General features: G+C 39.5%; 1 protein-coding gene across 12 annotated transcripts in view; it reads right to left on the bottom strand.

Moving 5' to 3' along the window:
* Positions 1–27,889, bottom strand: part of LOC119860605 (ankyrin repeat and KH domain-containing protein 1) — a 202,930-nt gene that overhangs the window by 22,679 nt on the left and 152,362 nt on the right. For 10 of the 12 annotated variants that reach the window (XM_038414521.2, XM_038414522.2, XM_043520457.1 and 7 more), the window contains 12 exons: positions 26,349–27,098; positions 16,728–16,873; positions 16,451–16,562; positions 14,001–14,146; positions 12,570–12,712; positions 11,546–11,759; positions 9,932–10,107; positions 9,261–9,423; positions 7,254–7,349; positions 4,822–4,938; positions 2,788–2,962; positions 181–637 (listed from right to left, as the gene is read on the bottom strand). In XM_038414521.2, the coding sequence (XP_038270449.1) occupies positions 181–637; positions 2,788–2,962; positions 4,822–4,938; positions 7,254–7,349; positions 9,261–9,423; positions 9,932–10,107; positions 11,546–11,759; positions 12,570–12,712; positions 14,001–14,146; positions 16,451–16,562; positions 16,728–16,873; positions 26,349–27,098 (2,695 nt within the window). The remainder of the gene's footprint in view (positions 1–180; positions 638–2,787; positions 2,963–4,821; positions 4,939–7,253; positions 7,350–9,260; positions 9,424–9,931; positions 10,108–11,545; positions 11,760–12,569; positions 12,713–14,000; positions 14,147–16,450; positions 16,563–16,727; positions 16,874–26,348; positions 27,099–27,889) is intronic. The other 2 variants (XM_038414531.2, XM_038414532.2) reach the window with 1 other exon arrangement.

Raw genomic sequence — 27,889 nt, 5'->3', positions numbered from 1 at the left:
TCAGTCAAGTCCAACTGGTCCAGAATCAAAACTAAACAAAGCAGAATTACTGGATCCCAGCACCACAAGGTGAGGAGATTGTCCAGATTCTATAAAATCTAAGCAGCAGTAAACAGATTCACAATGGCATAGACCAAGCAGCAGTCATGAGAGGGTAGGGTAGAGAAACTGAAGACTCACCTTGTTTGTATTTTTGAAGCTGAGGTGCTTGTCTTTTCTTCCTGAGAAGGGAGCAGTAATGAGGCATATCCCCTATCACCAGAAGGGTTTGTATCCATAGTGAAGTTCAACTCCTGGCTTTTACCTCCACTGCTACTCTCGCTATTGCAATCTGTGCTATCCAGGTTATCAGAATCGCTATTCCCACCTGCACCACCACCTCTTGGCTCTCCGTTTATCTTGTTTTTATCTGCTTTTTGCTGTGCTAGAGATATATGCTGATCTGGCAAAATTATCTGCACATGTTGAGGAGTGTCCTTCGTTTTGTTCTTTTTATTTTTTCTATTCGTGCTAGGGGTTGTTACCACATTGGCTCTCTTTTTCCCGAAGACATTTGTGAAAGTAGCTGATGTTGCAGAGATTCCAATTGTAGTTGTAGTGGTTGCGCTCGGAGGCTCTATAGGAACTTCTTGCTCCACTGGGGGAAAAAAGTCAATATACAACATAAAACATTTAATATAAAAAGTCTTACTTGTTAAGAAAATTACAACCAAAGTTACATTTGTGTTAGCTGTCACTAGAGTAAGGAATTCAGCCATTCTAGTGATTTAAAAAATCCTAGATTTGAATGTGGTTGTGGGGATACGATGGTAACAACAGAACTAGTTTCACTGAGAATGATCAGAGTTGCATAGGAAACTAATGCAGAGTAGGAGCTCTGAAACACTGTAGTCACATAAAAGGCCAGACAATTAAACTCAGGAAGAGCTTTCATTTCTTCAAGGATGAAATATTTCACTCTCCCTGAGGGGAAATTAGATATTTTAAAAATCTAAGTCAAGTCACATTTTAAAAAGATCATTCCTGCTCAAATCTTTCATGATTAGCACAGAACAAGCACCAAAATCTGCACTAAAATCCCAAAATAAGTTATTTAGGGTACAAAACAATGCCTAAAAAGCCTAAAATTTTAAAAGCTATACTTCCATGATTTTTGCTTTGTACACCAACACTATTCCTGCCATAGTGAGCATTGTAGACAGAACCAATTGATATAGTCAGCCTGCCATTAAGACTTCCTCAAAAATATAAAATTTGAGACATGTACACACACTACACATACAAAAATCTCCATTCTATCATTAGTACAGATGTGCATTTTCATAGTGGAAAGCGTTTAACAATGGCAGAATATACTTTACTCTTGAGGGAATTCTGTGTAAAAAAAATTCTGTGCACAATATTGTAAAATTCTACAAATTTTATTTGTCAGTAACTAAACGTGGAGGCTCTGGCATGGCAGTGGGGAAGCACATGCCACTAGCTGCATGGAGATCGGAGATCACCCTGTAGCCACCCACCTGGGGACACAGACTTGGTGGTGAGGTTGCTCCTGATGCTGACACAGCACAAGGGCTGGGCCTGCCCCAGAAACACCCTGCGGCCCTGTCCCTCTGTGCCAGGTGCATGAGGTGTGGGCAAGTAGGCTCAGCCCAGCAGGATCCAAGTGTGGAATGGCTTAGCGTGTGGGGGATTCAGGTGTGGGGGTAAGAGGATTCTGTATGGGGCAACGTGGGTGCAAGTGGCTCAAGGCAGGAGTCTATGCGGGGGGATCTGGATGCACAGGGGCTTGTTGTGGGGTTCAGGTGAAGGTGGTTGGGGCTCGGTGGGGGGGTCTGGGTGAAGGCATTGGGGTTCTGGATGCAGAGGTTGAGGCTCAGCGGGATGGGAGTTTCTGGGTGTGTGTGAGGGTCTGGGGATGGGGGCTCGTTGGGGTGGGGGGGTCTGGGTGCTGGGGAAGTGGGGCTCGTTGGGGGTGGTCCAGGTATAGAGGGGTGGGGCTGGTCAGGGTGGGAGTCTGGGTGCAGCTAGTTGGGGTTCAGTGGGTAGGTGTCTAGGTGAAGGGGGCTCATCGGGGCGTCACCTCTGGATGCAGACGGTGAAACTTGGGGGGGGGGGGTTGAATGCACAGAGGAGAGCTGCCCACACAGTGAGCCCTGTGGCTGAGGAGTGATAGGGGCAGGACGGGTGGGGGGGGGGTCACACATGCAGAACTTCCTGCAGCTGGAGGTGGTTTCTGGAGGTGGTTTTGACTCTGCCATAAGCCTGGCCCTGGCCACTTCTTGCAGAGGAAGAGCAAGTCCCATCCTCTCCAGCCCAGCCAGGATTAACAGCGGAATCCAGCACAGATTAGGAGCCACCAGGGCATTCCCAGCCCCTGCTGGATGCTCCTAGTGCCTGAAACAATGTGCCTGCACTGCTGTGGAGGAGCACATGATCGCTCTTGGCCTTCCCTTTACTTTCCTGTCAGAAAGTCATTTTTCTGCAGGGAAGCAAAGAAATCTGCAGGGGACATAAATTCTGCACATTTGCAGTAGCGCAGAATTCCCCCAAGAATAATACTTTCTTAAACATTTTAAATGTTTATTTTCTACATTGAGTTCTTGCAGATATGTAGGAAGAATATTCAGAGTGAATAAACCTATTGACTAACTGCTCCTCCTTTCCAGTATGAAGAAAACAATGGCACCTAAAATAGCTTTTCACCAAGAAGGATTTAGAAACTTTTATACAATCCAACAAGTGCTTTCCCGCCACAGAATAGTAAAAAAATTAGATATTCTTCACCTTCATCATCATTCTCCTCTTCATCATCATCTTCTTGCAGCTCTAAAGTTTCCTTAGGTTTGTTTTCCTCATCTTCCTCTTGTTTTCTTTTTTGCTCCTCTTTCTTCTTCTTTCTCTTTTCCTTTCTCTTTTCTCTCTTAGCTGCAAGAGCCTGTTTTCTGCTCTCTTCTCTTGACTATGGGAAAAGCATGAATATGTAGTTCTACCATGCATTAATACCAAAGATTAATATTCTCTTATGTTTACAAATTCAGGGCTTCAATGGAAAAAATGTCTGAGGGGTAGATAATCAAGAAAAATTCTGTTATGACCTGAATCATTATGCAGAAAGCCATGATGATAGCAGAATGAACAGAAATTAAATAGAAGTAGCGGACTAGATGGAACTGCAGTTTTCAAAATAAGGCTTATCAAGGAAAAAAGTAAAAAAATCAGTCACCAAGCTGCATGCAACCAGAATGATAGAGGTGTGTTAAAACAAATTTAGTATATATTTTAATGTGATGTCATTGTAATCTTGCATTATCTCAGACTAAATTGCAAAAAATTGCTGAAAAACCTGAGCTAGTGAAAGAATTTCAGCAGCAACCGTAACATCTTTCACTCAGAAGGCTCACAAAGTACTTTATGTGCTACATATAGCTATCATGTTATCAGCTGCTGAAACGCAGTTACTTCTTGGGTACAATGAGGCAGTTAGTACCAACAACACTAAACTGTAAGTTAGCAGATGAAGTGAAAAATAACTAACAAATTTAATTGGTCAAAATTATCTGACAGCTCAAAGGTCTGCTTTAAGATAAGTCACAGAACAAGCTGATACTGTTTTATATATATTAACTGAAGACACTTTCCTCATGCTTTCACATTCTGCATCCAACTAAAGTACAGAGTAATGCAAAATGCTGGCAAACAGCTTAATTAACCAAAAAAGTAACAAGCCTAAAATTTCCTAAAAGGAACTAGTGGGGGTAATAATGGACACAAACGAGTTCCAACTTGTTGCCTATGGAGGTCAGAAGGGCTGGATGGTGGGTGGGGCTGTACAGCATTGGATATTCTGAAGTAGGAGTGCAAGAACATCCAGGTTGCACACTGCAGCCCCAAGAGAGACACTACTATTCAAACAGAGCTGAGCTTGTGCACTTGGGGCACATGCACCTTCTATAATGGAGATTCACACAGGCAATGAATGAAAAATGGAATATTTCATCATTGTAGTATACTCTAGCTGCAGCCAGGCAGAGATGCCAAATCCACTGAATTGTGACATGTAAATAAGACACTTTAATTTGGTTTTTACTTTTTTTTGTTAATTTAATGGGAATTTATCGGTGTATAGTCAACATTTTTTTAGAAATGGTAATAATCGTAAAAACAAGAAACAAAGGGCAACAGTGGCTTGGTGGGTGTCTGGTCCTCACAGCATGCAGAGGAACTCACTACATAGCAGCTGAAGAAGCCTTCCAGCTCCCTGCCCTTCTTACTCCCCACTGTGCAGAGGAAGCGGATGAGCCAATTGAAGGGCTGGAGGGGAGTGGGGGGTCAGGAGGAGAGTGGAAGTTCTGCACCTGTGAATACTGACCTCCCCCTGCTGGCCACAGCCCCTCCTGAGCTCAGTCCTGGAGCAGTGCTGAAGGGCAGGGATAAGGAGGGGGGCCAGCATTCAGGGTGTGCATCCTTCTGCTCCCTGCAGGCCTGCTGCCATAGAGGTCAGGTGGTCTTGGCTGCCAGGCCCCCTGGTCCCTGCCTGAAAAATTCTCGGGGCCCAAAAAAGCCAAAGTTGGGTGAAAAAAAAAAATCAGTACAACCAAAGGGGTTTCTATAAACCACCTTTTGGGTTAATTACCTATTTACTGACATATTCCCCAATCCTCCTCTTATATTTAAAAAGATCATTAATTTATATTTTGTAGCAGTTACAAATTTGAAGTAGGGAAAACCTGTAAGCTTACACACATCTGAAAGAAAAAGTTGCCATATGCAGATGCAGTGGCCAAGAACTAACCCAAGATGACAGATTTCGCCACTCACCTTCTCCAGGTCAAGCTCCTTCAGCAGGATACTTGCGTTCTTATTTGCTTCTGCAGCTTGCTGGTCTTTAGCCTTCACAATTGTCTCCACACACTGGTGACACTTCTTCAGTAGTTCCTGAAGAATAAGAGTTATTTTATTAAAACAATCCTGAAAATCTGAAGTTAATTATTGCAGCTTGCTCTTAAAGGGTATGATTAGAAGTACCAGTGAGCCAAACATACAACTAACTTGCCAGCAAGTTAAAGTAGTATGGGCTGAATGAATGGACTATAAGGAGGATAGAAAGCTGGCTAGATATTCAGGCTCAACGGGTAGCGATCAACGGCTGCATGTCTAGTTGGCAGCTGGTATCAAGCGGAGTGCCCCAACGCTCAGTCCTGGGGCCAGTTTTGTTCAATATCTTCATTAACGATCTGGAGGATGGCATGGATTGCACTCTCAGCAAGTTTGCAAATGCACTAAACTGAGAGGAGTGGTAGATATGCTGGAGGGTAGGGATAGGATACAGAGGGACCTAGACACATTAGAGGATTGGGCCAAGAGAAATCTGATGAGGTTCAACAAAGACAAGTGCAGAGTCCTGCACTTAGGACTGAAGAATCCCATCCCCAAGAATCCCTTTGCTACAGACTAGGGACCGAATGGTTAGGTAGCAGTTCTGCAGAAAAGGATCTAGGGGTTACAGTGGACGAGAAGCTGGATATGAGTCAACAGTGTGCCCTTGTTGCCAAGAAGGCTAACAGCATTTTGAGCTGTATAAGTAGGGGCATTGCCAGCAGATCGAGGGACGTGATCGTTCCCCTCTATTCGACTTTGGTGAGGCCTCATCTGGAGTACTGTGTCCAGTTTTGGGCCCCACACTACAAGAAGGATGTGGAAAAATTGGAAAGTGTCCAGCGGAGGGCAACAAAAATGATTAGGGGATTGGAACACACGACTTATGAGGAGTTTCAGAGTAGCAGCCGTGTTGGTCTGTATTCGCAAAAAGAAAAGGAGTACTTGTGGCACCTTAGAGACTAAAATTTATTAGAGCATAAGCTTTCGTGAGCTACAAGTGAGCTGTAGCTCACGAAAGCTTATGCTCTAATAAATTTGTTAGTCTCTAAGGTGCCACAAGTACTCCTTTTCTTTTTGCGACATATGAGGAGAGGCTGAGGGAACTGGGATTGTTTAGTCTGCGGAAGAGAAGAATGAGGGGGGATTTGATAGGTTCTTTCAACTATCTGAAAGGGGATTCCAAAGAGGATGGATCTAGACTGTTCTCAGTGGTACCAGATGACAGAACAAGGAGTAATGGTCTCAAGTTGCAGTGGGGGAGGTTTAGGTTGGATATTAGGAAAAACTTTTTCACTAGGAGGGTGGTGAAGCACTGGATTGCGTTACCTAGGGAGGTGGTTGAATCTCCTTCCTTTGAGGTTTTTAAGGTCAGGCTTGACAAAGCCCTGGCTGAGATGATTTAGTTGGAGATTGATCCTGCTTTGAGCAGAGGGTTGGACTAGATGATCTCCTGAGGTCCCTTCCAACCCTGATATTCTATGATTCTATGATACTCCAATATGCTAAGATACAGAGTGCTAACATTTGTAAAGTAGCTTTTTTTAAAAAGATAGTTTTGCAATAAAGGAAGCACGTTACCCAAACTGGGAGGAATAAAGTTTCATGAACATCTGAAAAGTTCCTCTAATAGGTATGAAGTGTTTTTAAAATTAGGAATAAATTCATGTTAATTTGGTCCCTGTTCCTTCATTACTTTAGTATTTAAAAAACTGTCCTAAAAACCAAGAATAAAATTGAATTAAAGAAGTTTTGCTATTGGCCTTTCCCCTTAATTCTCTACTGTTCTGAAGTAGAAGGAAGAATAACTAAGTTACATATGACTCACTTTGATACAGAATGACAGAATAGTTGGCTGTAACCTGACTTTTGAAAGTTTTTCATTTTTCTATAACTAGATTTGTTAACATTTTTTTTTTTAAATCAGATTAAAATAGTGATGAACCCATGATGGAAAGATAAGTTGCTGTATAAAAACTGAAATAATTTTGTATTTTATTCTTGTTACATTTATACATGAATTTTAAGATTCCATAAAGATATTTTTTAGCTCCAGAATTTAAAAATAGGCATTTTACATATGCTCAGAAAGAAGCAGCTGGTGGTGCTCTGGGTAAGACAAAGGCCACATAACGAATAGTGGAAAGAGAAAGTTTCACATGGTAGTAATAAAGCTCAATTATCCATTCAGTCTTTAAATGGCCTTGGATCTACCATTTGGGCACCAAACTTTTAATCTGAAACAACGTTATTAACATTCAAAACGTGTGATTTCAATTTTATATAAACTTGTTAAGACCTGGGTATGGTCACCTACATATTTTTAAATATCCTTAAAGCACTAAGTCAACTCTCAAAAAGTCAGTTAAACTCACCTTGTCAGTTATGGTTGCTATATATCGCATGCACTCGATGTCTGAAGGAAACTGGTTAACTTCTTTCACAAGGTATTGAACTACTTTCACATGACCCTGTAAAATAAAATAAAATAAAATTATAGTGTCCTATAAATACGAAAGTGAGCGGATGGCAATTTTAACTGCATGACAGTTATAAAGCTAACATCTGAAATGGTAATTTAAAATAAAATGTTGTGAAGTACCAAAACATCTATTAGTATTTGTAAAGTACTGACAATGAATGAGGTTAGTGGTGTACAAAACAGAAGCAAAGATAGTCCCTTCCCCAAATAGCTTCCAGTCTAAAAGATAAAGGACAAGACACGTTGGGAGAGATTTTTTTTTTTTTTAAATTTAATAAGCTCAATTTTTGAGAGCATGGGGGATGCGTCTGTGTCAAACTATGTATTCTGTTTTGCATCGGGGCTCTACTTTGTGTTGAAGCCTCCTTTGTGGATTAATAAATAAGAATATCACTTAACTCTTATAACACACTTCTCATTAGAAGATCTCAAAACAATTTACAAAGGAGGCAGGCACTCTTAGCCCCATTTTATGGATGGGGAAACTGCAGCACTCCATTGAAATGACTTGTCCAGGTCGATGCCTGAGTGAAAATAGAACTGGAGGTCTCCTGAGTCCCAGTTCAGTGTTCTGTCCAGAGTCACACTGCCTCCAATTTGTAAAAGGGGCTTAATACCTAGAGGAAAGATTATGCTTGAGAAGCTATGACAGAGCAATCTAGGGCCAGCAGCATTGAATGACTCTCCCATACTACAACAATGGGTTTCCCACTAACAGGGCCATTGACTTTGAATTTGTCTCTACACAGAAGCTGAAGGGGAGGGGGCTGGAGCCTGGAACTCCCGTCTGAAGCAAATGGGGAAAAAGAGGGACATAGGTGGTGACTTCGTGGGTACTCCGGAGCTGGAGTACTCATGGGGGAAAAATGGTGGGTGCTGAGCACCCACTGGTAGCCCCCCCAGCAGCTTCCCTCCATGCCCTCCCACCCCCACCCGCCGGCAGGCCCTGTGGATCAGCATCTCCCCGCACCTCCCACCTGCCGCAATCAGCTGTTTTGCGGCACGCAGAGGCTGGGCGGGGGGAGAAGTGAGGACATGGCACTCTGGGCAGAGGGTGGAACTGGGTAGGAAGAAGCTGGGCACGGGTGGAGTAGGGGCAGGAAGAGGCGGGGGTGGGGCCTTGGGGGAAGGGGTGAAGTGGAGCTGGGGCCTCGGGCAGAGTCGGGGGTTGAGCACTTTGGAAAGTTAGCGCCTGGGCACACATGGCTGACGTATAGAAAAAGGAGTGTTTCTCTGAGTCAAAGGGGTGACCACCACCACATCCAAGACCACCTGGCTAAGGAGGAGGAAAGGTATGCCTAGCCTATGGATGCTTACCAAATCCAGGACTATCAGACAGGGTGAGATCAGCCCGAGGGCAACTGCATTCAAGTTTGAGTGTTAGTTGTGAAAGACTTGCAACTCTCTACTGTGAAGTGTTAGGAGTAAATTACCTGTGCTTAAGCAATTCTTTTGCTAAGCTTGTGTTCCTCCTTGCTTTCCTGCCATGTTTTTCTGGAAGAGTTTAACAAGAAACCAGAGCTCCCATAGCCAGGTGAACTCTGGGGTAACATGTCTAAGCTACTAGGCACTTGGGAGGGCTGTGGTACTGGTACCAGGGTCTAAGGCATCTGGAATGCAGGGTCCCACTGCTCAAGAAGCATGCTGGCCACTGAGTCTGCATTGGGGAGTGTGCTCTGATGAATACACAAAACTGAAGCAGGTCACCCCTCAAAAGGCAGGTGTGTTGAGCCATATTTTAGCCCTTTATTGAAACAGCGATTTAAACTCTTCAGCATATACTTACCTTAAAAATGTGTTTTATTCCTGACACTTTCAAGACTACCCATTTCAATTTAAAATGGTTTCTGAAACTATTCAGTGCTGAAACATGAGATCAAAGTTTGCCTTATTAACTTACCTTACGAAATGCTGACATAAGAGGTGTAATTTTCCGGTTATCTGCCGCATCCACATCAGCTCCTGCCTGCACAAGTAATTGCACTACATCAAAGTGACCACCATTAGCTGCCAACCAGAGTGGTGTGTTTCCTTTCTTGTTACGAACATCAATATGTGCTCCCCTAAAAAGACAAATGTAGGTCACAGGGCACACGTCTGACTTATAGAAAAGGTTACTAAAAAAAAATATAGTGAGCTGTAGCTCACGAAAGCTTATGCTCTAATAAATTTGTTAGTCTCTAAGGTGCCACAAGTACTCCTTTTCTTTTTGCGAATACAGACTAACACGGCTGCTACTATGAAACCTAAAAAAATATGGATGTTCAAACTGCACTTAAGTTTGTATTTTCCATCACTGACAAACCTTCAGTGGCGAGCTGAAAAACTAAAAACTTATGCTGGGAAATCCTTTGCTATTTAAGTTTTAGCATAAACTAAAAAGACACTTAAATGCATAGAGTAAAACAGAGCTTTGGACTTATCTCTCCCATCTATGTTAATCTCTAAATCTGAGTCAAGCAATTATTTAAACACAGAATTTAAGCTCTATTCTTCATCTTTGAGATTCTATCCACAGAGGGACTCTATGACGGAACAAGTGCGTTACTGATGAAATAAGAAATAACCCACCGATTAATCAGGAGCTCACAGAACTTGTAATGGCCTTTGTCTGCTGCAATTGTTAAAGCTGTATCTCTTGAGGAAGGCACAGGTGGAGCATTGACATCTGCTCCTTTATCAAGGAGAACTCTTCCAACCTCTGCATACCCTCCAGAAGCAGCTTCCATCAAAGGGGTCAGACCAGTCTGTTTGAAAAAAAAAACAAACCCAAGTTATAAAATATGCAATTGATGCAAAATATAGTCTGGGTGTGCCTTCAAAGGTTTCAGCACTTAAAAAAACAGGCCTCTTATTTATGGATTTAGGAGTCTGACTCCAGGCAAACTTTTTTTAATAACTTGGCTTTAGGCTTTACAGTGGACCAGACAAATGGATGACAAAACCCCATCAGATATTAATCCTAACAGCAAAAGCTCGCAATTAACAAAAGTATCCCTTAAAATGGAGGGAAATATAGGTCCAAATGCAAACAGGGAGCATTCAGCACAGAAGGGGGTCAAACAAGTGGCTCCATGCCACCTTTGGATTCCCTTTGGCACTGGGGCTGTCCTGGTACCAGTAGAGTTCCGAGCTCAGGATGTTCTAATTTAGACCAGTTGCCAACATCCCCAAGTGGTTATTGCAGAAGCTTGGCACAAGAGAACGCTGGCGACACCCCCTTTTCCCAATCACATTTCCAGCACAAGCAGCTAGGAAAGGGGGCACAGAAGGTACTAAAGCTGCAGCTCTAGGGTTTACCAAAAATTCCCCTGTGCTGGTGAAATCCAAGTGTCAGCCTACGTTGCCTTTTGGACTGCTTTGTGACAGGAACGAGGCACAAAACTGTTCCAGTGTACCGAAGAATGGGGCCCACAGAATGTCCTAGAAACAGGAACTCTCAGTATTTAAACCATTGGTTCTATATTAAGACCACAGTTTTCACCTACAAGAGATGAAAGGCTTAATCTAAACCATTTTTGTAGAGTGCATATAATAGCAAGCTGTATCTGTGCATCATTGTCAAAATATAAAAAAATATTACATTCCTTTTCTGCTTTACGGACTATTCCCATGTGTTCAGTTAATGAACATTAGTCATGTTAACCTTGACATTTATAATCTCATGATCTTTAAAGACCAAAAGTAGTCAGGACCTATTTTGCTTCCCATTCAGAAAGTATACATTAACTGTTTTGGAAAAAGTAGATGAATGCCATTAGTAAGGAATCAAATTTGTTTTTCACATGTAATGAGTATTTCACAGTTTATGAAAAAAAGTTTGATACTCTGACAGAAGCTGGAACATAGACTGGGTATTATCTTTAGCACACTAGCTTTTTTTTATAAATGTTTTGAATGTGCTGATTTCCAGGCTAAGAATAATGAGGTCTTGGTAAAGTGTTATGCTTTTCAGTTCCTTGTGAGCAGTAGAGATTTCTTAAAGAACATTTTGAGATGCTTTGAACAAGATTGATCAAATACATTGCCATCAATTCTATGGGATTGCTTTTAAATCAGTGAAGTAGACATCAGCAAATGAGCTCAAAGATTTATATTAACAGAGAAACTTCAAGGAAGCTGACAAATCAAAGAGATCCACTTGCCCGAAATAAATCTGAAGAGAAAGCTAGTCTGTTTGCTTACCTTAGCCCTATGTTCAACATTGGCTTTCCTATCCAATAGGAGACTGACCACCTCTGCTCGGCCCTGAAAACAGGCCAGGGTGAGGGCTGTATTTCTATTGGTCTCAATTTGCGCGTTAATATCAGAACCCATATCAAGCAAGAGTTTCACTGCAGGTACATGGCCATTCATAGCAGCCAACATCAGAGGAGAAATGCCTAGCTTACTCCCAGTCCTAAAGAGAGAGAAAATAATTAACTACAGATCACAGAACTAGATGAATCCTCTTGGAACGCAAGTACATCAACATTTTACAGTAAAGTATATACATACTGAGCTAAAATATTAGTAATTCAAAACAGATTATTGAAAACCAGCAGGATATGGGAAATTTGCAGTTTAAAACCTACTAAGAGAACGTGTTCTCTTTTAGAAGAAATAGGTTTTGCTAAAGTATATATTTATACAAATTCTAAGCCATTTAAATAATAAAAAGTTAACAGGGTCTGCATCTAAATCAGAAAGAAACTACACAAGTCCACATTTCAACCTATTTTGATGATACAAAATGGGTTAACTTTCCTACAATACGTGAACACAGGTTGCTTAACAGACAACAAATCTGTGTATTTTAAGTTCTTCCTTTTATGGGCCTCAGAGCCCCTGAAATATAAAAGCTTCAAAAGAACATGTGCTCCACTGTGAGCTTTGGTTGGTTCCCTTATTTACTTCAACTGGAAACAAAGTGCTAGATCCCAATATGGAGAAAAGGAGTATGTACACAGGGTCATATGTCACACTAATGCAGGCACAAGAGCAACCTAAACACTTAGGGCTTTTTTTTTTTTTTTTTTTGGTGGCAGGAGATCACCAATAGCAGCTTCCCTAAAGGTATCCATTCAGAAAAAGCATAATATTTCAACAGTGCAAACTTAACAGGGAGATTTGAAAGCACTCCAAGCTCCAATTTATGCCTTGATAGAAAACCAATGGTGGAACATCTGTCCAACACTGCAGTTTGTCTACAACATGGAGAGTATGTTACCTTGAATTAATTTCTGCTCCAGCATTAAGCAGGATCTTAATGATGTTGACATATCCCCCAGATGCAGCAAGGCTTAGCGGTGTATAGTCAGACACGTTCCTATGCTCTTTATTTGCTCCCCGGGCCAGCAGCAAGTCAACTACCTGAAATGTACAGCATGAAAGAAGTGTGAAAGGCACACTGGGCCTTAACCATTTTCTGCTACTTTCTGGATAATGGCTAACACACGTTCAAAACTTTAAGTGTATTAACAGTTTCCATGGGCAGCAGGGAGGCTAGAGAGTGACGAGGTTACCCTGTAGGATCTTTAACTTTACTTCACTGTTTAGAGCCAGCAGTTAATCCTATTCATAAAACAGTTTGTGTGGGTTGTGTCAATGCAGCACTTTTCCTCCAAAAGGATTACTTTACTTAACTGAAGTTAAAAGCCGTTAAGGGAATCTATTTCTCTGAATGGAGGTCTGAGATTTAGGACATATCCTGTTCTTAGGAAGTCTGATATAGTTGAAGTTTGTGAAGGTTTCCCTTGTGGCGCCTCCCACAGCTTGAATGAAAAAGTGAATCCTAAACCAATTTTGATTATGTTTGTGTTGCACAATCTTTCCAACAAAAAATATAAGTATGCCCAAATCATGATGAAAGTTAAAGGAAGGTGAGGTAATGGCAGAGGAAGGGCATTTCTCCCACTCATGCCTCCCCTTTACAAGTCTCCTCATTTTCTTGCCAATAACTACATTTATCATCTCCTGCAATCATGGCATTTTTCATGTGCGCATTTGTGCTACTATAGTTTCCCATATTTTCTTCCAAATTTCTCTGCCTTTTACATCATAAGCAGGTAAGACTAAATATCTTAGAAGCAAAAGTGAAAAACTCAATTGTCTTAAAAAGTAGTTCTACCTTCTGTGCGTCAGCTCTACATTGAATCTACTTACATGTCAAAATGGAAATTACTGCTAGTCTAGTGTTAGTGTTCTGGAAGACTGTGTATGTGTAAGACAAGTTTAATTACTGGTCCTGATCTCACTCTGAGTTGGAGTACCGCAAAGAATGCCTCTTCGCTTACTATGGGAGGGGGGAAGCTGCAAGATAGGACTGACACGGTACCCTGACTTACTTAATAGCCTTCTTCCTCCCCCATCCAGTTGAGGATTTTCACAGACTATATTACAAGGGAAATTGGATAGAAGCATGGCTCCAATCTGTAGTGAAGGGCTGCAATGGTGGGGCTGTATAAACAAGGCAAAGTTAATTCCCTTGTCTTCTCCTGGGACAAGAGAGGGTCGAAAATCAGCTACCAATTCCTGAAGTTTAAAGACTCTTCTTAAGAAATGAAAATGTTAATTTAAGGGTAAAGAACAAGAAATGATTGCAGTAATTTACACATCAACTCAAAACCCATAGAAGAAATAGTAAGCAAGATATTTGTACCTCTTGGCGTCCACCAGAGCATGCCAGTGAAAGTGGAGTGTCCTTTGTGCGCTCGGACTGTGCTTCTATATCTCCACCTTTGTCTAAAAGAATTTCCACTACACCAACATGTCCAGCAGTTGCAGCCAGAATAAGTGGTGTAAAACCTAATCCAAAAAGAATCACAATTAGAACCATCTCTGAAAAACTCAAAATATAATTAATAGCAAGCAGGAAAGTATGTATGAATGAATTAATTCAACAAATACCTGGCTCAAATATCAGAATAATCATACATAGATGGGGCCCTACCAAATTCACGGCCATGAAAAACGTGTCTCAGACTGAAGTTGGTCTTTTGTGTGCTCTTCCCTTATACTATAGAGATTTCACAAGGGGGAGACAAGTTCTCAAATTGGGTGTCCTGACCCAAAAGGGAGTTGCGGGGGGGGTCGCAAGGTTATTTTAGGGGGTCACGGTATTGTCACCCTTACTTCTGTGCAGCCGCCTTCAGAGCTGGGCGGCTGGAGAGTGGTCGCTACTGGGTGAGGGCCCAGCTCTACAAGCAGCAACACAGAAGTAAGAGTGCCAATACCATACCATGCCATCCATACTTCTGTGCTGATGCTGGCTGCAGCTCTGCCTTTAGAGCTGGACTCCTGGCCAGCAGCCGCACTCTTCAGCTGCCTAGCACCACCGCCAGCAGCAGCGCAGAAGGGTAGCAATACTGCAACCCCTCCACAATCCTTTTTGGGTCAGGAACCCTACAATTACAACACTGTGAAATTTCAGATTTAAATAGCTGAAATAACGAAATTTACAATTTTTTAAATCCTATGACCATGACATGGACCAAAATGGACCATGAATTTGGTAGGGCCCTATCCACAGACAAGATGATGAATTCCAAATATATCCCAATAGAGTCTTAGGGTACTATATTATAGCACATTGCCAACGCTGCTATTATTGAGGTTGAGAAGAGCTTTGTTTGAAGGCTGACTCTTCTAAGAGCTCTAAAGTCCACATTCTTACTCAGTTTCTTATAACTTGCTGTGCCCCATGGGGATGGGTGGGCACTGCTAGTGGCCCAAATTTGGGGTCATTTAAACAAGGAGTTCCTCAGATACAGCCCCCAAGACAAAACATTTCAGTCAACATTCTTATACCTTTAGTGCATGAAACTCACTGCTGCTTTTGGGGGAGCAATACTGAAAAATGTTAAAGGAAGAGTTTGGCTCCCTATAACAGTATATGCTAAAAACATTCATGAGACAAATAAAATTGAAATGCACACATGCAGCAAGCTTCAACAAGAGGTTTTGCAGCCAGCACACTGTCACGGAAATTTGTTGGTTCAAAGAGACGTGCTGTAATCACAATCTTAGCTACCCTCATGTACTGTGAATGCAAATCCTTCCCTTGGTTGAAAGCTGAGAATGATCTGTGGCACACTGCTACTAGCCATCCCTGTTAAGAGATTGGTTTTTGTTTTTTTATTTTTGGGAAATGTGCACCTATTAATTTGTACAGCTAATTTAGAAGGAGCTTTAACTATTTTCTGAGAGATAATACATTACACACGCTCTGTGCAGATACCCATAATGGCAGCTGGGCATGTTGCTACTTTTCCACACTGGATAGCTGTGAACCAGCACTGATCAATCAATTAGCATTGATTAACCAGAGGGAAGATGAAAGACAGTTAGGATTATATAATCATGTTTCCTGAACAAGGGACCTGTGTGTGCTTATAATCAAGGCACATGTTCCCGATAAACAGCTTACTAACATGAGGCGCTCATAATATTGTTAGATTTTTGTAACTTTTTTTGGTGCACAGCTAGGGAAATATGGAACAATGGGGTCAGAGCAGTGAAGGAGAATGGGTTTGTGGGAGCAATGCTGGTGTTGTGGGGGCTGGGAGAATGAAGGAAGGGGCATAAATTAGGATAGGTTGTAAGGGAAGGGAGAAGATTTGTAGCAGAGAAAGGGGGCCTGTCAATCCTATATGCTCCTCTCTTGCACGTGTGCACAAGAATCTGGGGGCCCCAATACTTCTCAGAGGGTTTGAATGGCTCTGCAAGATCCCCACATGAAAGCTGGGATCTGAAGACTCTGAGCTGCTCTCCCAACTACTCTATGTGCATGCACCAGGATGTGAGGATGCTCTGCCCTTTGGGGAGGATAGGGCCTGAGCCCTGTTTCCGCACACACCTGTGTGTGAGCTGGCATCTAGAGAAGCCCTGCCCCTCTGGATGGGGAACACAGTAGGCATGCTCGAAGCACGGAGTACTGGGACCAGAGTGAGGAGCTGAGAATGGGCATGCTTCATGCACAGCACAGGCTCACAAGCACAGATGTGGAGGTTGGAGGGAGGAAATGAACACCCATTGAGATGAATGGAGTACTCAACCCCATTTTAATATGAACTTTGAGCTCAAATTGTATGGTTTTTTTTTGTAGCTTACCCTTCTTGTCTCTGTGTTCAATATTGGCACCTCGTGCTATCAATACAGACACAAGCTCTTCATGACCTCCTGCACATGCAAGGGTCAGTGCAGTGTCGTGATTACTCTCCGTCTTCATGGTGGGGAGAAAAAGAAGTTGACATTTGTAAATGGGAAGTGTTTTTAGCACAGAACACGGTCAACTTTTTAAAAACACATTACTGCTAGACTGACATTTTATTTTAAATTTTAAAACAAGTCAGTGTAAAGCAGATAAATCTGAAGCTGAATTACTTACATGTGCATCAATATCAACCGAAGGATACATGGGGAGCACAGACTGAGAGCCAACATTGCTTGGTGTCTGTGTACAGGGCTCGGGTGTAGGGGATTCCGTAGTGTGTGAGGAACTAGTGGAGCCAGTGGGCACTCTGCTATTCACCGCTGAAAAACATCATTAACACTGTTATTTCACTCTTGAGAATTGAGCACTTTACATGGAAAACAAATACTGTATTATAGAATCTTAATACTATAAGAATGCATTTTCTAAAAAATGTTTAGCTTTAAATGTCTCTGAAAAAACTATGCCACTTAATGTAATGTAGTTTGTAGAACATAATGCAAGTGTCACATTCAAACTGTTTGGGTGAAAAAGCTTATTTTAATAGATTAGTCTGCAAATGATTTCTCTGCATACAACAATGAAGATAATAAATTATCTAATATTGTAACCTCAGCAGTGACAGTTCAAGGTTCAAACAATAGTAAAGGATTTATGATAAAAGCATAATCTAAAAGTTAGGAAACAAGGAATAAATCAGAACTATTTCATATAAAGTTCAGTAAGCACTTGCATTAATTTTCTAGGTAAGACAACTAAAGCATGAAGAGTAAAAATGAGTTCCAAAAATAATTCTGGCTACAACAAATTAACAACAGAGGGAAAAATAGGAAGATGGCATTCTGGGCACATAGACGAGTTAAGTATTTCCTTTCCCTAAAATTGTGTGTGCTGTCACCCAGATTTTCACGACAGGGCTGCAAGATTCCATCTCCACTTAAAGACTGTTAAACACATACAAATAGTGAGATTTTATTTTCTTAATTTTTCACAATTTGAATTGAGGTTCGTAACTAAGAATTATCTATATTTACATAGAGAGCTAAAATTAAAAAGACTAGGAACAACAAGCAGAAAGGCTAGAAACACCATTATGAGTATTTTCTAGGGTCAGAGCTCAGCCTTAGCCTCACAGCACACTGATGGATCATCAGTGCATGGTATTTTTGAAGGAAAGATCCAAACAAATTAGAAGGGGTCTGACATAAATCAGATGGACAGGAAGGCTCCCTAATGGCCTTGTTTCTAGATTAAAAATTTCGATACCCTTTATTATAATATCTGTAATACAAGATCTAGAGAATAAAAAACTGGTATGAAAACCACATCTGGACATCAGTACAGAAATTTTGTACGCTAATTGCTCTGGCCAGTTAGAGTAACAATTGATTTGTTCTAACCAGTAAGAGTGCAAAATTAACCCAAAGCATGTAATGTTGCTCCAGAAATACTATGAAAGCAATTATAATGACAAAGGTTCATGATGAATTCAGGTGGGGAATAAGCAGAAGGAATATTTTTTTTTTCAGTGCCATATTCTCTGCAGTAATGGAAGAAAAACAAAAATATGATAAGAATGGTTTCTAAACTGAAACTTCAGTAGTTTTATCATGAACAGTTTTTCACTAATGGAAAGGATTTAAAATTAAGCCACTGAATGAAAATAGAGAGTATCAATTAATGATACAGAATAAAAGTTAAATTAGTGGAAAGATCTTAGTAAGATCAGAAACAAATAGGACACACCCATCATTTAGTCAGAATACATTCTGATATTTGGTTATAGGTATATGAAATACAAATGATATGTTCATAAGTGTAGCAGATTTTAGAAGAACCCAAACTGAGTTCTTAAAGCCAGGATAATTTGTTTAAAAAAAAAAAAAAATCAAGCCTTTGAGATGGAAGTTTTCAGTTACAGTCCCAAAGGCATTCAGTTTAGTGTTAGGACTTACATTCCAGTGCACACGTCAAAGGGGAGCAATGAAGTTTAGTTACAGTGTAAAAACAGCAGTGTATTCATACCTGGTCTCAAATGGAGTTCACTTTGCCTCAAAAGCTAAGCACCTTGTGAACAAACCAGGTTTGTATTATGAGTTTCCAGATACAAAGATCTTATGCTTCATCCACGTAATATGCATCAATACAGTCGTTCTCAAACTTTTGTACTGGTGACCCCTTTCACATAGCAAGCCTCCGAGTGCAACCCCGCTTATAAATTAAAAACACTTTTAAATGTATTTAACACTATTATAAATGCTGGAGGCAAAGTGGGCTTTGGGGTGGAGGCTGACAGCTCGTGACCTCCCCATGTAATAATCTCGTCACCCCCTTCAGGGGTCCCAACCCTCAGTTTGAGAACCCCTGCATTAATACTTACCTACCTCAGCAGGGTGCTGAGGATTCATTAATGTAATATACTGCTTTACATGTTCAAAGCACTATGAAGTGCTAAAGTTAAGTGGATTTAAAAAGATTCATATTTTGGAAAAAAACAGTAAGACACTAAATCATCCAGCTAAGGACTGATTTTTCCCTAATATAAGCTAATAGCATCCTTCTGAAGAGGTATTTTACAACCTTTTTTTTTTCTGGGGGGGGGGGGGGGTTGGGGGAAGGAATAAAACGAAAGCACAGAGGAATGTACTTCGGACATTTCATTTGTTTTTAAGACTCCTTAGTAATAGATTCCGTTTCACCTTAATGGAGATCCACCAAAATCTAAAATCAAATGACCAGGACTGAATCTCTTCACAGGACAAAAGCTGTTAAACTCTGTGCATTAATGGAAAAATCTGTATACTGGTTCCAAGTCAACTCTAACCACCAAGATTATTACAATATCGGATATAATTGATTTCCTCCCCAATAACTTGCTAAAAGGCAATTACTATTTGCAAAATTTTAGATTCCTATAACCTTTTGGATGCCTTTCGTGATGCCCCAATTGTTGGCTGGTTGCCTAACCTGATAGTGGACCAATGAGAACTGTTAATGTAATCTGCACTCTCAAGAATAATCTCTCTATGAAGATGGTATCCTGAAGATAATGTAGTTCACTGAATAGTAAACATATGTTAATAGGAATCAGTAGGATTGTTAAGGCCAAATTTTATATTCAGTTAGATGTTTTAAAGAAGGATCACCACACCACAAGTATTTCTCAACACATTTTAACAAAATATTTTGTATGGAACCAGATTTAACTACACTAGTACGGATATTACACCCAGAGTCAAATATGTTCAGTGTTGTAAACATTACCAAGGAAAGGAGGTCAGCTATTGGTCTCACTTGCAAAGCATGGAAACTCATTCTCAAAGACTGGCCATACCATGCTTCCAATCAGGATTTTACAGGAATAAGAGTAGTTCACCATTTTGTGTTTAAAGTCCAAAATCAACTGAACTAAAAGGAACACTTGCTTAAGGAGTCATTTATGTCCCTTATTAGGTTTCCCAAGAAATCTCTTAGCAATTTGCTACAGAAAGTTCAGGGCAATTTTCAAATGACTAAATCCTAGTGTGGTTCTAACCTATGGTATTAGGTAAACTACAGTGTTCCAGAAGAACAGCAATATGAACATGTAGCATTATATCCATTTTGGCTATCACTTGTGGCACAGCTTTTCAGTAATGGTATTTAGATCACGTGTAAAAGAACAGCACACCGTATAAAAATTTAAAAGATGGTGTGAATCTTAAACTACATTGCTATGGCAAAAGAACGGAATTGGAGGCAAAAGATCAAGTGGAATTCTGCAAAACAGATGCTCAGATGGGATAAATCAGATTTAGTGGCATTTTTTTAAAAACACATGCAGCTATAAGCAAAGGGAAATCTTTGCTACACTGTGGAACAAGAGCAGGAGGAAAAATTATTCTCTTCTTGGTGGCATTTCATAAGCAAAAAAGGTCACTTTTCTGGATCACTTCTAACCCAGTTTATAATCTCACAAAAATTTATATTTTTAACTTACTCTTGAAGGATGCAAAAGCACTTCAACTACACAGCACCACAGAAGTACATCAACTTCCAAGATGGAAGGGCAGCAAATTCAGTGGAGCACAGAATATTGAACAATGTGGGGAAGGGAGATTTTGTTCAAGGACACTGGGACAAACTCCTAGCATTACAAAAAGTAGCCCTGGTATCTTTAGTCCCTGATGAACGGAACAGGAAACTTGAAAGAGCTCTACATTGATGCACTTTAGTAAACTTGTGTGGTACTGAACCATGAGAATGAGGGTCCCTCACAAAAAAATCTGTTTTTAACAGATCTTTAACAGGCCTCTGAGAAAATATGCATGATTCAGTTGGAGTAGATATTATGTTCCATTCATGACATGGAAAGTTACAGGGTGCAGGGCAATAGCACAAACACACAAAAACTCAGTGACATGGAAGCCAAGTTTGCTACTTTACTTCCAAAACACAGACATGTAGGCACACAATTTATTTTAGAGGATTAGATACACTGTCATTTCATTAGAAAGTATATAGATTGATATAGTTATCAATATATATATATATAATTAAAAGAGTTTCACCAAATGCAATTTAGGCTCTATATAATACTTTTGTGATTGCACTGATTTTAGTGCTTCCCTACAAAACACACTGATAAGACTTTTATAGAATACAGGTTGAACCTTCCTAGTCTGGTACCCTTGGGACCTGACTGGTGCCAAACCAGAGAATTTGCCAAACCACAGGAGGTCAATATTGTAGTGAGCGGGTCTCTATTTTTATCTCACCGAGATGAAAAAATGGAACAACGCTTATGATGCCCTTAGCCAAGGGTTACTGGCTCTCTTCATAAAGTGTTAGTGTTGTTACACAATTTTACTGTATTGGCACAAGGAAATAAGTAGATAAAGCATAAAAAACAAAATAAAATCATGCTGGAGCACAGATGTTGCCGGACCAGAGTGTGCCAGACTAGAGAGGTTCAACCTGTACTGTTATTCACAACATATTCAATAAGCTTGTTGCCTGAATAAGTCTGAAGTTTATATTACTTTTCTGATTTTAGGGCTTCATATAGATCTTCGTAAGTTTATGAAGGCCCTAAATTTTTTAAAAATGCATTTTCTTTAATCTTCACTAATAAACTAACAAACAATCCTACAAGGAATTAAAGATGATATTACTGGTATTTTTTAATATGGGAAAACCGATTACAGGGAATCAGAGTAGGAACCAACTGATGTGATAACCTGGCATTTTGTTGAAGGTCCATACCAAGTTTTAAGCATTAAAACATTAAAAGGAGCTAAGGCAAATAGAGAGATTGTGGTTGATCTGACAGTTGTAGTATGAAGGTAAAATTAGACTCCAACTGCTATATTTATGAACTACTAAATATACCTCATATTACTGTAATAAAGACAGTTGGCAATAAGATTGGTATCTAAAGACAACATGACTAATAACAGGTTCATTTGCTTTGTTTTTTTCCCCAATGTAAATGTAATGTAAATTTGTGGTATTTCACTATTGTCTAGTCTCTTTTATAAGAGCTTTCTCTGGAATTAAAAAAACCCACTATTTTAAAATCCTGTTCTAGCAATCAACCACCACATTGTCATCTATTAATCTTTTAAAACTAACGACAAGCTGTCTGCTAGGTTCAGACTGAACAACATTTAACCAGTGTTATTTTAAATAGGAGTGTGTTTGTATATAATTGTTACTTTTCACATTATGCTTCAACATTTCCCATTTTGGATTACACCTGTGACCAGCATTATTCCAAATGGTTATGTATTTCATAATGTAGTAACCCAGAAGTCATCTTTAACAACAACGATTCCAGAAATAAAAATTAACACAATTTTGTGGAATCATTCACGAGCATGGATTTCAGAGCCAAAAAATTTTTTGCAGAATTACTGCACAAGCATTCAGTAAACTGAAAGTTTACATTTATAAATTCAGATTCAGTCCACCAACCAACTCTCTCTAGGGAAAGAATTCCAGACAGAAGCAAGGTGCAAAGAAGTCTGTATTTTGAATGAAAAGGGTGACTGACCAGCACAAACTGACAAGAGCAATATTAGTAAATTGGATAATATACAGAAATTCTGGCAAAAGGATACATCATTGTCCCAAGGAAATCACCAAAAAGCTTTGAATTTAATCTGGCTAATTGAGAAAGCTATCCATGTATGCATACAATATGAACTACAAAAACCTCTTGTATACCAAATTTGTACTGCAGTGGAATAATGTACAATGAAGTCTGAAATGTGTGTCCACCCATGTTCACCTATCAAGTCTCAGAAGATGCAATAAACACTAATTCAAATAGTCTACACTGAAGAACTGTAAGAATTTCATTCACCTTCATAAAATCCAATTAAACCCTACAACTAATATAGCACAACTTCAGTAAAAGGATTCAGAATTAGATGGGCGCTTTCTATAGAGCTATTAAAGAAATTCAATTTATACCTTATGATTAAGGATAATTCAGTGGCATTCACTCTGACTTTATGAGTTCATCTTAACTTTCCAAATTCTGCTTAATTACTACAGCACAGATGGTAAGCAAGATCACAGAATTCCTTAAGGTGAATACACAGAGTGGGTAGCTTTAATGATTAAATTTGTAATCAGGGAAATTTAGACCTCCAACTCCACATTACAACTCAAAACCTCCCCTAACACCAACTGCCCTATGAATCACAGTAGGGCCTCCCTTTAGTTGAGGCACTAAACGACTAGGCTGGCCAATAATGATAAGAGTTACAATGATATTTAATCTCTAAATTGCTCAATGAAGACATTCCTTGGAGAGAGAGATTCAAGGAAGTTCATGCTACAATACTTAGGCCTTGTCTAAATGGGACCTTTGAGAAGTTTGCCACTGTTTCATTACCACTGTTGACAGTAGAAACATTAGTGTAATCAGGGCACCAGTTACTGCCAGTATTTTTACCCCTGTGTCAATTAGACCTGCTTTGAGTTGGGTTACCATACAGAGCGGTAAAAATGCTGAAGCCCTTTCTACACTAATGCTCCCACAGTTGCTATCATTGATGCAGTTCTACCAGGTGTAGTGTAATCATGGCTTTTTTTTTTTTTTTTTTTTTTTTAAAAAGAGGCTTTCAAGAAACAGAACTTGGTAGCAATTGCCATTACACATAAACATCGGTTAATGTGATTTATGTATACAAGACTTCTTGATTTCCATATTTTCTACTGCAAAACCACTTCCATATAAAACAGCACGATAATCCGATCTGCAAACTTGCCATTGTGCAGTGTTCAAGAGCACCTTGAATATGGATAAAATGTGAAATTAGGGTGACCACATGTTAAGATGCTTTGCAGAGTTTTAAATAAATGTATGTAACTTCATGATGAGATGTGAGCCCATGACTTTGAGGGTTTAATCTACTAAAAGATGTGTCACAATGTTGATTCTTGACAACTAGAGCAAAGTAACTAAAATCTCTCCTGACCATCTTCAAGAAGTATAACTTACATTTATGAAAAATCAGGAGAGAATACACATTTGTGGAGCAACAATAATTTCGGATACTACCAGTAGCAACAACATATGTAGCTGGGATTTCTAAAGTCCACTCATGGTTGTATTATTGGAAATGTATTAATTATTAAGATACAGTACATACTCGTGGCACTTTACTAAATTTAACTGGCACTAAGAATATCTAAAGAAATACAAGTAAAAACTTCAATTACAGAAAAATTAATTTTCATTAAGAAAAAATCTTAATTGGTTAGACTCTGGTAAATCAGTTTTATGATATTAATGGATAATAAGTAGGATATTCATGGTCACTTCGTTAAATACTGCACATTCTGAACATGACAGGGTTTTCAGTTGGACATAAAATATCCATTAGGTCTTTGTCATAAATAAATTGAGGTTTTTAAATAGTAAACGTTCTGTACGTTTCAAATTTCACTTTCAAGCTAACTAAATTTAGGAAATATAAGGACAACATAACTCACTGTTAAAAGATTAAGCTATTTATGGTATAGGTTTTGAAAATTTAGTTACATTTTATGTACGATTCACAAAGTTAGTATAACATTAGTATAAAAACCAGCTAGATTTCATTCGGTTACTGATTTGATCACTGCAAGTTACATTCTATATAAATGAAAACCATATAGCTAGTGATTTAAAATTTGACTACTAGCTATTTAAATGTACGTTGTATGATCCATTTAGAGATTTGTGATAGACATACATACAGAACATGTTATAGCAATAATATCCAACCCCAAAATTCAGCTCTTGTAAATCACTGATTAAACACGATTTTCTTCACTGTACTCTGAAATTCCAAATTAAATTTTCAGTAAGAACATTTAAGAATAATGCAGGTTTTCTCCTGTTAAAAAGTACATTAACTCCTTTAATGCTCTACAGAAACATGACTTGGGGTGACAAGGGACGACAAAAATGTCAGAAAGCAGGACCTATATTTCTCTCTCCCTCACATACTAGAGAGTTTCTTTGAATGAAGTTATACATCACCATCTGGAGGAAGTTGATCTGGTAACACTTATCACAACTATCCCACAATATCCAATAGGGCTTGAGGGAAGACTGCAAAATTGCGGTGCATCCCGATACATGTACTCAGCTTCGGCAAGTTACTAGTTTGGAGGTTCCTGTGAGACTTAGCAAAAAGTCTTATTCAACATTTCTGAAAAGCTTGAGATGAAATTAAGAGGACAGGGCAGTGACTAACTGAAGAGAGAAAGACAGGAGAATAAAGACTAAAGGACAGACGAAAGGAGTTGAGAAGAGGTGAGAGAGATGCTGGATAAAAAACAAAACAAACAAAAACTAAAAGCAGGACAGTGAGGACTGACCTGCCTATGAATATAATTGTGGCTACATATTTAGATCTTTCACACCTCCACCAAAAAATAGAAATCTCGGCTAGATACCTGAAGCAAGCTCCACAAAGATGATACCTCTTTCCAGAATGTGGCTAGCAAGTGTAACCTTATGGGGGGGGGGGGGAACCTTGATTCATCTCTAGTTGTATCTTCATACACTTATTGGCAAGGCCAGGAATGTTTTGATTTTTGCTTTTCATCCAGACAGCCAATGTAGCATATTGATCCTGTGGGTCCACCACCATTTGATCCCTTATAGCGTGCCACATTTTAAATATTGTAAAACAGTAATCATATTACTTTAACAACTGATGTTTAGAATTTAATCTGAAAACATGAGTCAATTTTATAAATAAGCACTAAAGGGACAGATGGTCTTGCATCTGTATTTAGAGTCTAGATTGTATTAAAACTGTTTCAATGCTTCCAGCAGAAAGGATAGTGGTACATTTGTCAGTACAAGTGACAAAAAATGTTTTCATATTTCATTGGAGACAACTGCCATACTAAGTAAATCCACGTAGGGTTATATGCAAAATTCTATAGAAGACTTAAAACAAAACTAGTCATTTTCAGGTTTCCTAATGGCAACTTCTAATTGCTCACAACAAGATTTTCTTAAAAGTATCATAAAAAAAGATGAGGTCACAGGGGCTGCTATAATAGGTCTCCAATAAAAGGAAGTTTAGCACTTTGTCTTCAGCAATTTGGCAAAACAGATAGGGAAAAAAATCGCATGTTAGAATTTGGAAGTGTCTAAAGATTAATAGCACTAATAAGAAATTAAATATTCTTAAGCAAGTATTCCCAAATTGGAAAACCGCAAGATGTCTTTTTGGAGGGGAGGAGAGAAAGGGAAACTGAGCACACAAGTTAATTCAAAAATATGTATATTTCTTAACCCACCTGCTATTAGGTCATCAAGAGTGTCGGTAAGCGTCTGTGCTGGAGTGGCAACCATTAATCCGTCTGGTTCTTGAACTAACAGCCCCTGCCCATGTCCAGCAATTTGCTGCTGCTGTCCTACATTTTGCTGATTACCTAATACTTTCTGAAGGTCAAGAGAATCTGTCCCATTATAACCTAAGTTACTGGAAAAATTACATTGTGGTGTTGACAATGCTTGGATAGGGACAAATTCTATTTGTTCAGCAGGTGGTGAAGACTGTTGTTGTTCGTCATCTTTAGACAAGATTGTGTCAACCTGAGGTAACTCTGAAAAGTTTTCCTCTGGTAGACCCTCATCCCCTTCCAATTCTGGGAAGACACCTGTGTGTGGGCACTGCTGCTCCAGGGGAAGTGGTGTGTCTGTCTGACCTTTGGTCTCCAAATATTCTTTGGTAAACTGCTGCTGTGTTTTCATCTGCAACTGTCTTTCCACCTTCTGCAGTTCCTTCAATATTTTCTTCTTCTTCTGTACTTGTTCTTCTCTGTTCTTTTTAAGTTCTTCAATCTTATCCTTATTCAAAGGTTCACCTTGAATTAATTCCAATGATTTAAGTTGTGCTTTTTCAATAGCACTAATTCTTTGTCCAAGTTCATTCAGCTTGCCTTCAGTCTCTTCCACTATGCATTCCAAAGGCTGGTATGGGTGAAAAGGTGGCAGTAGGTCCTGATCTGCTACCTGCAGGGAACTTGACTTCTGCTTGGATGTACCTAAGCACATGAAAAATGTTTGAAAAATTGCCATGCTGAAGTTATCCCACACCTCCCCTCTCTCCCGACCCAAAACTTTGCAACTAAAACTGCACATCTGTCAAACCATATTAAGATGAACTAGATTATTAAAGCCTACACTCCTTATTAGGTAGATGGCACAAGACAAATATAACTGGAATTTTAAATGCTGATCCTAATTGTCCCTTGTATTACTGCTATTTTAAGCTTAAAATGCCCTCTCACACTCATGACAATGGATATCCGGGAAGTCAAATCAGAGGACACAGCACATGGCTGTTTTAGTAATTTACTGACTGAGTGGTTTGAGTAAATTTGCTCTAAGAAGAAAAAAGTTAGCAAAATAAACCCAGCAACAGGAAAACCCTTTTACACAGACCTAACTTCCAAAAGCGAAGTTAAAAATAAGGCTGTCCAAACTGAAAGGAAACTAACTTTACAATGCATTGGTATTTCATTTCTAGATCACATGTCCCAAAATGCTATAGTATTCCTCCCTTTGGTTCAGATATCAGAATCCTGGCAATGTAAACGTAAAAAAACAAAACCAAATCACCTGCACTTATTTTTAATCAAGTATGGACATTTATTTGCAAGAGTACGGAAAGAAGAAAAATTAACCTATTTCTTGCTTTATCTTCTCCCAGGAAAGAACACCACAGGTGCAGCTCTGGTCAACATTAAGAATTTAAACATCCCTCTTCAAAACCACTCTAGCAAGAAATAAATACCCCCTTCCCCTCATCCACACCTCCATGGTATGCTTACAA

This window comes from Dermochelys coriacea, chromosome 8 (assembly GCF_009764565.3).
Source record: "Dermochelys coriacea isolate rDerCor1 chromosome 8, rDerCor1.pri.v4, whole genome shotgun sequence".
NCBI lineage: Eukaryota > Metazoa > Chordata > Testudines > Dermochelyidae > Dermochelys > Dermochelys coriacea.
Note: the sequence above shows the minus strand (reverse complement) of the source record. Positions and strands in the feature narration are given on the sequence as shown.